Raw genomic sequence first — 12,984 nt, forward strand, 5'->3', positions numbered from 1 at the left:
CATTCACCCAAATAATTTCTGTATAATATTACGCGACCTCTTCCGGCTGTCCCTCTCATCCGGAGTGCGATTTTCGCTCTTTCTAGCGTCTCTCGACTGACGTTCACGAACCGTCGTGTGTTGCAATCGCTCGCTATGGAATTGTCGCACCCACCCACTCGGCCACCGCCGCTCGCTCTTCTGCTGGTGGGCGACGGGCCGCGCCTTCCGATACGCGGTGTATGGATCTCTCGGTGCGACCTTGATTGGCACACGTGATGTGCTTGAACGAGTGGGACGGTTTAGCTAGCCGTCCACTTGCATGTGGGTCCACAATCTCGCGAGTTGTAGGCTGTTGCCTTCCTGTCATCGAACTTGTTCCCACTTTAGACCGTTCGGCTGACTGCTTAGCGGAGGTGTCATACATCTTCCAAGCAATAACATATTTAGGACCACCGTAGTTTCGCTTGTGGTGTAACCGTGTTAAAATTTAGCAATTGAACACCAATATAGGCAAAAATCATTAAATATTTTTGTACATTCCTAAGTAAACATTACTCAACTGCACAGCATGTGAGAGGTAAGGTAAGCAAGAGGTAAGGTGTTACCACAGGGTACAACCACAGGAATGAAAACAATGGTGCCGAGTAACTGCACATGACCCAGCACTTCTGCAAGCAATATGGTTGTTAGCCGTGCTCGTTGGTACGACAATGCAATGTGCTAAACAGCGCAAGAACAGCACTAAGACAGGAACACTGCCTGTGTCCTCCATTTCTCCCATCATATAGTCGCATTTTTGTGCAGGTTACCCTATTGTGTCATCTGTAAGGTTAATTGAGAAAGCTGTCTGTTACCAGGATAAGAAAAAGATGAACACAACTTCACAATGCTACACAGTTGTCTCGGTGAGGCAGACATGTCAAGCTCCACCAAGGGAGCTCGAGCCAACTTTAGCCTATTCCCCACAAACACTTCTTCCGCGTAGAAAATATGCAGACACTCTAAAACAGAAGCATCTTTATTAAGTGAGTGCAAGGTTACGTGCAACACTTCTCTTCATGCTCCCTAAGAAGGCACTCTCCTTTGCACTGAAAATATTGCTTACTGTAGAAAATATGGAACAAATGTAAGTATAGCTGTGTATTTTTTGGTTGAGTTGACTTTGACAGCAAGCAACAGACACTTGTCAGCTGCCACTTAAGCACTAGTCATTTGCATGAGTGTTTCCCACGTGCAGGTTCTAGTAGCAATACTGCCGCTGACATTCGGGCAAATCAGATATTACAAAGTACTACCAGATATAAAATTCTTGATTCATTTACAGATCTAATGGCAATCACTGTTTGAGTCATATTTGAAATAACAAATATTCACATACCTCTACATTTCAAGATTTTTGAAATAGTGGACTGTATAGATCTGGCGACCTCTGAAGCTCGGAGCGCAATTGTTATCTCGCTCATTAAATTTATGAAGGTAGTGGTATCGTCATGACTGTTCGTGAGTTTCCCATGTGAAGAACTGCTGTGTTGTGGGGCAGGCAAGGATATTTGCTATGCTCTCAGAATGTTGTAGCACTACTTGGATTTGAAACTTGCATTTGGGTTATAGAGTATGGCATGTTTGTACTGGCAAAGCTATGTGCCAAGAGTCATGAATGGCTTTTACAGTAGCCATGACAATACAGAAATCGGTTCCCTAGTAGTTAAAGCGACATGGTAAAAGGCTCTAGTTGATTGGCAGGACAGGGCATTATGCACTGGGCTGCCAAAGTCATTGGAAAAACTGCCTATTTATCATCAGCTTCACATTTTAAAACACCACTGCATCCCTTAATTTACTGTTTCACTCAAGAATATATATTAAATATTTAGCATTTTATGCATATGACATTAATCAGACTATGAATGTGCAGACAATTCCATATCTTTGAGCACGTGCCATTTTTAGGCTAAAAAGTAGAAGTGTGTAAATGTAATAAATTTTGGACATGAATCGAATAGTCTTCACTATTTGATTCATATTCAATTCCAGAATCAACTATTTGAAGTTATCTAGTATTTGTTTCTGCTCATATACAAGAGACCAACATTTATTGAAGTCTTAAGTGCGAGATTCAATATTCAAACATCGTTTTTCTTGAATATTCAATTAAGAAATTTCACTGTTTGATCACTGCTGTTGCAAAAAGAATTCTGCCGGGAGGAAAAACTGGCTGCCCTTGTTAGCTTGTATCCAGATCCTCCCAGTGACTTGCTCATGATCAGTTTCAACAATTGTAAAAGTGTTTAAGAGGGTCCCTCTATCAGAAATTGAGCAGCTGTTTTTCTTTTGCCTGCTGCATAGAGTCGGGACTGTTGATGCTTTCAGCATTTGTCGCAGTGCTAATATTGAAGTGCTCATTATGTTAATCTGTCCAAGAAATCAAGATACTGGTGCTGGTGGCAATACCGCACAGTAATGACCTTCATCAACTCTGTAAAGGAAGTAAAGCTTTCTATGGCGTCTCCAACTATTCACTAAACCTAGAGCATACCAGTTAACATTTCTTGTTAGTTCCTCTATGTTGAATTATGTTAGACATTTCATTTTTTTAAGCTTCTAGAATCCTAGCCATCTACGTGAGAAAATTTGAAAAATGCTGGAAAGATGCTGGCAGCCCTAGCACTTCTGGTGGTTCTCCAAGTTTGTGAAGTCCACGTATCTTGCAGAGAACATGAGGCCTGTAGAAGTGACTGACTCAGTAGTGCTTTTGAACACTTTCTAAGCATTGATACTGGCTGTCTTTGGCAGCATTTAGCATTATATGACGCTTGTTAAAGATGTATCAGAGGGGCGCTGTCGCACATGTTTAGAACTTTGTCTCGGCTTTTTCCACTTTGTTGTGGTAATTGATACAGCAGAACCTTATCATTATAATGAAGCACGAAAATACCTTCATTATAATATTTGTTATGATTATGTGCAGTAGTGAACAAAAAAGATATATTTTGCATTTGGGTCCTGTGAGATAATGTGCTCAGAATGCTGGTAGTGCGTTATGCCAGATTGTTAGCCTAGGGCAATAGTCTCATGAACACGCACTGCCATTGTGTTTTATTTGCACTGTATAGCCCATCCACAGTGCTCATAACTTACATATTCCAATGATATGTCACAAAGAAACTGCAATATCAACCCGTAGTTAAAATATGTACGTGCTGGTGAGAGAAATCTTAGTGATAGGTGGGGAGGTTACCCGAGCAAAAGGCTTCGCATGCTACTTCAGGTTTAAAGGTGCCCTGAACAAATTTTTATAGAAGTTGAGAAATGTATTTGAAGTTAAATTTGGCCATTTAAGAAATACTTTGCCGCAATATGTTCTTCAATATGTTCAGCAGAAGTGGAGTTACTGGCAATCAAACATACCATTTGCGGTGCTTCCACTCCTCTAATGATTTGCACTGAGAAGGCTACGGTGGAGTGGGGCGTTCCCGCAATGCTCTATCTACTAAACGTCACCATTGCAGACAGTTCAAATTTGATTTTGGATGTTCACGTAGACGTCACTATTTCTGATTTTGGCACCTACGATGTACCAAACACGGTTGTCCTCAGCGAGACACAGTGCGCTCGGCCAGTGGACTCGTCATGGCACCCTGTGGCGGCCCCAGTATCTATGCTTTTTAGCAGATTGCAGCTACATGCAACTGCAGTGCTTGCTTTTTGCACGACAGGACTAGAGTCTGCACTCTCGCTCATTTGCCCCTGTCTGGCTGTGCTACGTGGTGTGGACCAGCATTGTCCTGCACCAGCTTGACTCATAGTAGCCACATCCAACTTGCGCATCTTGATGCACTATCAATGGCTCATTACGAAGTGAAATCTGCTAAGGCATTTAATCAGGCATGGCCAGGAGTCAGCACGCAATGGCAAGCGTGCGTGTAGTCTGACCTTAAGTTTTGCGTGGTTCGAGGCTAGTTGAGTGTTCAAAACCAGTCGAAATCAGCGAGACCCGATGGCTACGACACCAATAAGCAGGGTGGTTATAGTTTAATGCATATGCGGGCGACCGCGGCTGAGCGTGAGCAGACGATAGTCAGGTTCTTCCGGAACTACGCAATTATTATCGAAATTCGAAAGCATATCTTTGCTTACTTCAGTCTGTTTATTAAACTGCATTAATAAACACGCACAGTAACAGTAATAAGAAGCACACTGATCCAAACACCCTTCTTGATTGATGTCAGCTATTCACCAATAGCAGTTGCATGTGGGAATCTTCTATATTACGAAATAAATATCCAGAAAATAGTGAGGACCGGGCTTCTGTTGAAAAGAGAGTGTTTGAGAGAAAGGTAGCTTCACGCTCCACTTGCGAGCTCCATGCGCCATGCACGATTACATAATTTGGCTGAGATGTTCACAGCAGCATATGCTAACCGCAGACTGCGTTTTTGCATCAAGCCCGAGGGGTGGTTGAGGGCCCCTTTAATATATAACAACAGAACAAAGGAAATGTGAAAAGAGAATAATGTGCATGCATCCACTCACACAAAAAAACTTGGAAATTGGCAGCATTGAGCACCATGAAAGGAACACAGTGGAAAGTGGAGGTTTATGGCACCTTCAATAACCAACATGTTATCCATATCTATGGTGCTGCCAAAAGGACAGAAATGGAAAACATTCTGTTTATTGACGGCTCCATCAAGTTCCCCTTTCTGCCTTCTTGATGTTATGGTGCTCATTGCTGTCAGTTTTTGTCCGAGTGGATGATTGTGTGCTATTTTTTTTCCGGTCCTTTGACCTCTTGTTTGTGGGTGGGATTACAGCTGTCAAACAGTTATTTTTTTTCTCAGCAAAAAGGTTGTAAACTAAGCATAAGTTAATACTGTACTTGAGGTGATGGCTGTAGTGCTAGTGAAAGTTGAAGCAGACGATCGGAGGAGCTTGCTCATGTGCTTGCCCATAACTTTATTGACTCATTTAGGCATACTGCTACAATGCTGGATTCTTTTTCTAGGCTAACACTCCCATTCCATTTGGTGGAGGTGCGGGGGTTGTATTCACCACCCAGGAACTCCGTAGCTGGGTACTCCTTGGCAAGATGTGACCACTTTGGGACAGTGTGAAAAAAGAAAAGTAAGACTAGACAACATGAGCGCAGACTAAAAAGTCTTTATTTGAATAGACACATGTGCACACACATGAATATGCACAAACACTGGAACATTATTTGTCACACCAAAAGCAACATTGCAAGATAAGAAAAAGGTAGAGCACTAAATGGAGCCAGAGAACCAAAAGCATGTTGCATTTTGGTGTCGCACAGAATGTTGCGAATCTTTACATTCTTTTTGTATGTGTGTGTGTAATGTAGGTTAAAAAAATGCTTGTTAGTTCCAGCTCGTTTTGTCTGGTCTTGTCCTTCTTTCTTTATCTTCTTTCCACGCTTTCGCCGAGCATTCACATAAATATTTCTTTGCTTTCCAGTTTGTCAAAAGGGGCACAGTTGGTTTCGTCTTTCTTCCCATAGTCTGATGTTTATTTAGTATATTTCTGGTCTTTTATGCAGCAGTCACCGCCCAAGCCTCTTGTTCGTAGCCGTGGCTGGCCTGCACTAGGCAACAGCCCCCTGACACCACTTGACCGAGTGGTGCGTGCGTGTCGCTCAGACCGGCACTCCGATGGGGCCATGGCAGGCGGAGCAGTACAGCAGCAACGCAGGTGAGTTTTTGCTTGCGAGAGAATAGCCATTGGGATGCTGCATGTTTATCTGGGGCATGTTGGCCCAGGCACCCAGATAATGAGATCTGCCCATAAAAAATAAATTTGTTGGAGTGCTTTCAAAAGGCAGTTCCACATCATAAACACCTGCTTGCCACTGTCCTTGGAAAGACGAGTACAGTAGAACCTTGTAGATGTGATCCCATTACTTACGATTTCCTGGTGCCAATGTTCACAATCGGGAACACAAAAAATTACCCAATACATTTACGCTTATTTTTCAGCGGTTCATACGTTCCCGGAAAACACAATATTTCACCACCAACAATTAGTACATTGTCAAAATGCGATCATATGATACGTTTTCCTGCCACTAGATTTCATGTAAACGAGAATAGAGATGAGGTGCATCTGATTGAGAACAGTGGCCACCTGCCGCAGCAGTTTCCCTGCAGTATTGGCCAATCCATCTCACATGAAAATGCCAGTGTGCACTCAATTTCTTATTTCGGTACCATCAAATCTCACTGGCCATCACAAATTCGCATTCACAGCTATCACCGTGAACCCTACTGCAATAAGTGTCTTTACCTATCTGTTTAACTGCGTGTGGGGCGAAGTGCCGTTGGACACGCACTGCATGCTATAATAGGCAATAACCTAAACATGCCACCATTTCCTTCTACAGGCAGCACAAAGTGAGCTTCATGTTTCACTTGGGCTGCATTGTAGTCACCGTATTCAGCAACGCCCACCAGCTCAATTTCATTTTGGTTTATTGTTGCTGTGCAACAGGAAAATGACAACATGCGTCTCGGGTAGCTTGGGCCCCATCAACTGGACGTGTGTTGGTGTCTCATGCAGCAATGATTTGCATGCGCATGTCAAAACTTCCCGCCTATATGCCCTGCTCAAAGAAGCTGCTGACTCAGGCCGAACTTGAGGAGCGTAAATGTAAGCGTGCTGAAGCCATAAGAATGACATGTGCTTCAGGCTGCTCGCGCCATGCCAGCTCGGGGTGCGTCAGCATCTCGTGCTGTAACGATTTGCATTATGTAGATGTCAACTACAGTTTAGCTTGACAAAATTTTATTGACTTTGGGTTGTACGTTTCCCTGGTTAATGCATATTTTCTTGCATTGTTGTTCAAACATATAAATGAGGTTCTACTGTACATGATGAATGTTCACTGTCAGTACTTGGGTTAGGACTAGCAGTACAATTAGTAAAGCAATATTAAAATGTTGAATTCATCACTTGATAAACTGAGCCATTAAATTACATGTGAAATTAGAGATGTGCCACTGAAGTTTGTCAAGAACCACCCGGTGCACAGCCAAGAGGAGAGGGCCATTCAGAACAAACATTCTCAGCAAATTCAGCAGCGTTGTCATTGTGTGCAGACCTTCCCCTTCTCAAGCATAAGCTTAGTAGCTGTGTTATCAACAAGGGTGGTACGGTCCAAGAAAAGCAATATTTTTAGCAATAAATCAAATTTCAATATTTTTTTCCAGATTTCAATTCTCTTCCTCGCTTTTCCTCGGTGTTCATCATTTCAAGATTGGAAAGCTTATGCCCGCATTGCAAATTCGAAGCCTTCAAATTCAGGGACATTGTGTGTGTTATGCCATGCACAGGTGTTCGCTGAGCAAGCTGCGGGGCACTGCACTGTGTGCCTACAGCTTTGGCAGCTGGGGCAGTGGCTGTGGTGCAGGTGGAGTGTCGGGGCCCCCCGAGCTGCAGCCATCACACGGGGGCAGCACCAACCTACTTAGTGGAAGCTGGGTCTTCTACAGTGGAGGAGGGGCTCCCTCCTCACCGGTGGCATCTCTGCTGCAGCCGGGAAAGGCAATCGTCACCATTGATGCCTCCACCACACAGGTAGCAACAACAGCTTTGAAACTTGTCAGTTTCCTGGAAAACTGCAGTCTAACGTAACGTGGACTGCAAAAGTCAGTTTTGCGTAGCTGAACATGCCTTTCAGGTATCTCGGAATTTAATCACCAACCTTTGGGGATCGTCAAACATGAGGGAGCTTTAGCTTTTTGTTTGACTCTTTCAACACCTGCAAAACGCAGATATCCTTTCATTTGGCTATGGCTGAATCAATTTGAATAAAATTATTGAATTGCAGTAAGTCAAGAGCAGATATTTATATGAAAATGTACAAGTAGAATATGCAGAAAAGAAAATTCAACGAGCAGAAAGTTTGCAACTTGGTTCTATACATGCTGTTACTAGCACATTGAACTTCCACCAAACTGACATGATTCAGCCTTGTCAGCTGTCATTCTGTCCTGATGTTTCCAGATCCTGACGGCCAACAAGGCAGCCTGTGCCCTGTTGGGCGTTTTGAGCACCCAGGTGAGCAGCCAGCGCCTCTCCGAATTCCTAGCCATGAAGAAGGGCCAGTATGCCCTCACTGAGGCCGATGTTGATGCTGCCGGAGAGGTGGTCGTCATCGCTGGCAAAGTGGTAAGTCTACTTCAGTGGTTGTGCTTTACTGCAATCACTGGCAAGCTGGTCTTGTGCCCTTACTGTTGATGAACCAGTGACTGGCACTGATGAAGCCGCTAAAGTCACACTTTGTTATAGTCTGCAGTGTTCGGACTCCCTTATTATTTTTATATTGCTGGCGGTCGACCATCCCAATATTCTTCTCATGAATTTTGTTTGTGAAGCAGTGAGTGCGACATTGTTTCTCTAGATTCAGCTTCGCTTGGCTGCAGCCTAGTCAATTACTGTTGAGTAGTGGGCTTCATGTGGCACCGCTGAACAGAATATTGTAATCTTTTTAGCTATAGTGCAGATGATAACTGTTGTTGTATGTTTTTCATATTTTTACATGCTGCAAATTGATCTCATTGTTGTGTCGCACACACTTTCTGTGGATTCTGTTATGTGTCTTGCATGTTCACCTTGGATTTTGTCTTCTATTTCTCTAGATGGACCTCATAGACAGTGATGGGAAAGTGGTTCCAGTGTCGGTGTGGGTCCGCAAGCTGGAATCTGATTCTGAGCCACGTTGCCTAGTTGTCATGGAACCTGTGCAGCGGACGACGGCTGTGGTCACCTTTGATTCTACCAGAGTAAGGCTGTTGCTGCTGCACCCTGTGTCTTGTCCTGTCGTGCAACTCTTCAATGGCGGCTGCTCCTTGAAAACCAAATATTTTCCTGCATATCAGGAAACTATTTTTCTTATCTGAATCTTTATGACTCAGATTATAAGTTTACCCATTTCTTCAATCAGCTAATTTTCTGTAACCTTGTTTAGGCTGCAGTTTGATGACACTAGGCCACATTATGCTTGGTTTGTGGAAGGAATTAGTTATTTCATAGGTTGCTCATCAATATCACAGGCTCAGTGCTGCCTTTAGCAAGTTCATTGCATCTGGAGTCATAAAGCCACATTGGTTATTTCTATTGTGGACCAGTGAATGTGCTGTATTAGTGAGGCTGCATCTTTACCAGTTAGCCATTGGAAAAAGAGAATCTGCTGTATTTAGTTGCTATTGTGGTAACTTTTGTGAAGTCTTAGGTATTCAGAAATGTCATGACTGAGTGGCAGGTCATGCAATGTAGGAATCGGGACTTAAAAAAATCAAAGGTAGCAATAAAAAATACACAGGAAAAAGTGGGTAGGTGTAGAAATGTAGAGTTCCCACATTTAATCTTTTAAGAGATTCTAAGCTATTTGGCCATTGTAAATGCAGACTACATGGAGTGTTCAGTGTCCAAAAATAATTTTTCGTTGCTTTACTGCAAACACACCCACAGAAACATGTGTTCTCCCTTTAATTAGTGCTGCTGTCAAAGCCTGTGACTGGTGCCATGAGTATCTGCCCTTCGCCATCAGCATTAGGCCTCAGGGAAAAAAAAAACCAACAACTTGTCACATTATTTATAAAAACTACAATGTGTGTGTACAAGTGTTCAGCATTAGACACATGCAGCCAGCCAATGGTTTCGTACACAAAAATGAAAACTTAAATGGCACATACAGAGGGCATGATCGACAAGTAGCAGTCTTCCCTCCAGTGCTTGTGGATGGCATACCAGCAACATGAGGGTAAATGCATACCCAGTTTCCTGGGTACACATTTCAAATATAGTAGATGTACTCTTGTGCACCATGCAGCACTTGGGAATGGTGTGGCAAACATTCTTTGCCACCACTTCTTTTTTTTTTCACAGGGCCAGATATTAAATGCAGACAAGAGCTTGGCTGCATTATGCGGATATTCAGATGGTGCCGAACTTGAAGGAACACTTATTACGGACATCATTCCTTCTCTTGTGCTGCCTACCTGTGAGGATGGCGTGGTCAAGGTGAGTTCCCGCTTAACTCTTTGGCGTGTGCTGGTTAGTAGCCTTCCTTTCTTGCTGTTGGTGTTTCAACCTTAGTGTCCTAATTTTGGGTAGGGGTATCAGTAGATTGCCGACCAGCTTCGTTGTACACTTCGAGAAGTCGCAACGCCATTTTCTGCCATTTTGCTACGTACAGCAAGCGCTGAGCCAATTGAGCCCTTAGGAACATGCATCGTCCGTGTTGCCGTACAAGACAGTTTATACCACATTGAGCTTGTTGTTCTTCCCTGCTGCTCTCATGTCATCATTCTAGGATGGGATTTGCTCTTATCTCATTACGCTGTTATTGATTATGCCCATGCAGTACTTGCGCTGACCCCATCTTACGACAGTTTTTCTGAAGGTTTGCCTCTACCTTCTGCTCGAGTGTTCGTCGTCAGCGACACTGACATCCTTCCTTGGTGTTCTGCCCTTGTACCCGTTTCCTATGCTGCTTTCTACAATTCCACAGTTGTTTTCATGCCATTTCAACTTACTGCACGCCGTCATCCCTTCTTGCTTCTCTTTGCCCTCCTTCCCTTTCGCCAGGGCTCCAGTGCGCTTTACGTTTCGAATCCGTTTTCGTGTCCATCAAGCTTGCATCATGGCGAGTACCTTGGTTCTGCTGACGAATTCGACACGAGCTCTGTCTACGATGTGCCTGATCATTCGACTCCTCTTCAGGTTGACGCCATGGCTCTCCCTGTCTCTGCATCTGCGCCTGCATGTGACCAAACGTTTGCTCTGTCTATTGGTCCCAACCTCACTTCGAGTCAGTGCATGCACATTGTCGACCTCCTTAACCGATTTCGAACTTCTTTTGACCTCCAACAACAATGTTTAGGACGTACCTCCACAGTCGTTCATGACATCGACACCGGCAGCCATGCACCTCTATGCCACCATCCATACCGTGTGTCCGCAACGGAGCGCCGTGCCATCGATGAGCACGTAGGAGACATGCTCCAATGTGGCGGGATATAGCCATCACACAGTCCCTGGGCTTCTCCAGCAGTGCTGGTCAGGAGAGAAGCTGGGACAATTCGTTTTTGTGTGGACTATCAATGACTCAACAAGATGACCCGGAAAGATGTCTATCCTCTTCCCTGTATCGACGACGCACTGGACTGCCTTCAAGGCGCTGAATTCTTTTTGTCCTTAGACTTACGATCCGGTTATTGGCAAGTCGCGGTGGCTGAGCCAGATCGCTCGAAAACAGCATTCGTTACACCTGACGGCTTAAATGAATTTACCATGATGCCCTTTGGCCTGTGTAATGTGCCTGCAACGTTTGCAAGAATGGTGGATAACATCCTCCAGAACCTCAAACGGCAGACATGCCTTTGTTATCTCGATGACATGGTCATCTTTTCCCCTGACTTTTCTTCTCACCTGTTCTGACTCAAACGCGTTCTCACTTGCCTCGCCAATGCTGGACTCCAGCTCAACTGAAAGAAGTGTCGCTTCTCCAACCGGCAGCTAGTCATCCTTGGCCATGTTGTTTCGAAAGATGGTGTGCTCCCAGGTCCAACCAAACTCCAAGCCGTCGCCGAATTCCGACGACCAAAGACCACAAAAGAAGTCTGCAGCTTCATCGGATTATGCTCACACTTTCGTCGTTTCATCTGCAACTTCGTCTCCATAATAGCACCTTTGATGCAGCTTCTTGCGGATAACCATGACCTCTTGGCCTAGCCGCCAGTTTGCGATGCCACATTCATGACGCTGCATCGTCTTCTAACCTCACGTCCCATACCCCGACATTTTGACCCAAGCGCACCAACAGAAATACACGCGGATGCCAGTGACGTCAGCATTGGCGCTGTTCTTGCACAACGAAAGATTGGCTTTGATGAACACGTTGTTGCCTTTGCTAGCCGCACACTCACGAAAGCTGGAGCAAACTATTTCGATACAGAAAAAGAATGCCTGGCTATCATTTGGGCCATAACTAGATTTCGTCCTTACCTCAACGGCCGCCCGTTCGACGTCATAATTTACCATCATGCACTCTGCTGGCTGTCGTCCTTGAAAGATCTTTCAGGCCGCCTCACTCGATGGGCACTTCATCTCCAAGAGTATGATATTCGAGTGCTGTACCGCTCTGGCCGTAAGCATACGGATGTGGATGCCTTGTCTCGCTCCCCAGTGTCAAGCCAGCCCAATTATCAGAAAGTACGAATATGCGAGTCCTCCCTCACTGCCATGGACATGCTTTCGGAACAGCAGAAGCATCAATGGATTGTTGCTATGCTGGCTTTTCTGTCACACCCATCAGTGCCTTCTCCTGCGCATGCATTGAGTCATCAAGCACATCACTTCGCTGTTCGCGATGGGCTTTTAAACCAGCGTAACCACCTCTTGGACGGGCACAAATGGTTACTCGGGGTTCCTCGGCATCTACGTGTGGACATATGTGCAGCGTTTCATGATGATCCACAATGCGCTAAATATTATTCAGTGTGTGTTGGAAGATTGTCCTTTCAGCTCTTACTGCAACTTAACGCCAGAAATCACGACAGATGTGCTGAGACTTGTCTTGCAAACATACTAGCTGACATAGTCACTGTAACTGACCAGTCGCACGTGCACACTGTGCACTTATGTTTTTAGTTTGTTCAGGACAGAAATAGCTTCATGTTTTTTCAAAATCGTAATCTAGTGCCATAACGTTTATTTTTTTCTTCTATGCCTTTACAACTAGCATGCATGGTGGACACAGCGTTGGAACACCAGCACTCAAAAAATGAGTACTTGTGTGATTTCCTTCAGGTGCAATTTTCGTCTCGCTATCCGCACCTTCCCATTCTCTGCTGTGCAGCTGTAGTGAGACCCCCCCTCCTACTCCTGATTTTACCTGGGATTCATCCCTGAGCCGATATGACGTAGCATATACATCCCTATGATATCAGTATGTAATGTCCATAAACAATCTAATGTCAAAGT

The 12,984-nt window shown here is 44.4% G+C and overlaps 1 protein-coding gene across 3 annotated transcripts in view; it reads left to right on the forward strand.

The window, feature by feature from the left end:
* Pask (PAS domain containing serine/threonine kinase) overlaps nucleotides 1-12,984 on the forward strand; it is a 100,626-nt gene that overhangs the window by 29,074 nt on the left and 58,568 nt on the right. For 2 of the 3 annotated variants that reach the window (XM_050183195.3, XM_050183197.3), the window contains 5 exons: nucleotides 5,540-5,691; nucleotides 7,329-7,572; nucleotides 8,002-8,166; nucleotides 8,637-8,780; nucleotides 9,886-10,020. In XM_050183195.3, coding sequence (XP_050039152.2) covers nucleotides 5,540-5,691; nucleotides 7,329-7,572; nucleotides 8,002-8,166; nucleotides 8,637-8,780; nucleotides 9,886-10,020 — 840 coding nt within the window. Of the gene's footprint in view, nucleotides 1-4,894; nucleotides 5,074-5,539; nucleotides 5,692-7,328; nucleotides 7,573-8,001; nucleotides 8,167-8,636; nucleotides 8,781-9,885; nucleotides 10,021-12,984 lie in introns of those variants that run through there. The other variant, XM_055073918.2, reaches the window with a different exon arrangement.

Source organism: Dermacentor andersoni, chromosome 4 (genome assembly GCF_023375885.2).
Source record: "Dermacentor andersoni chromosome 4, qqDerAnde1_hic_scaffold, whole genome shotgun sequence".
In the NCBI taxonomy this organism is placed as follows: Eukaryota; Metazoa; Arthropoda; class Arachnida; order Ixodida; family Ixodidae; genus Dermacentor; species Dermacentor andersoni.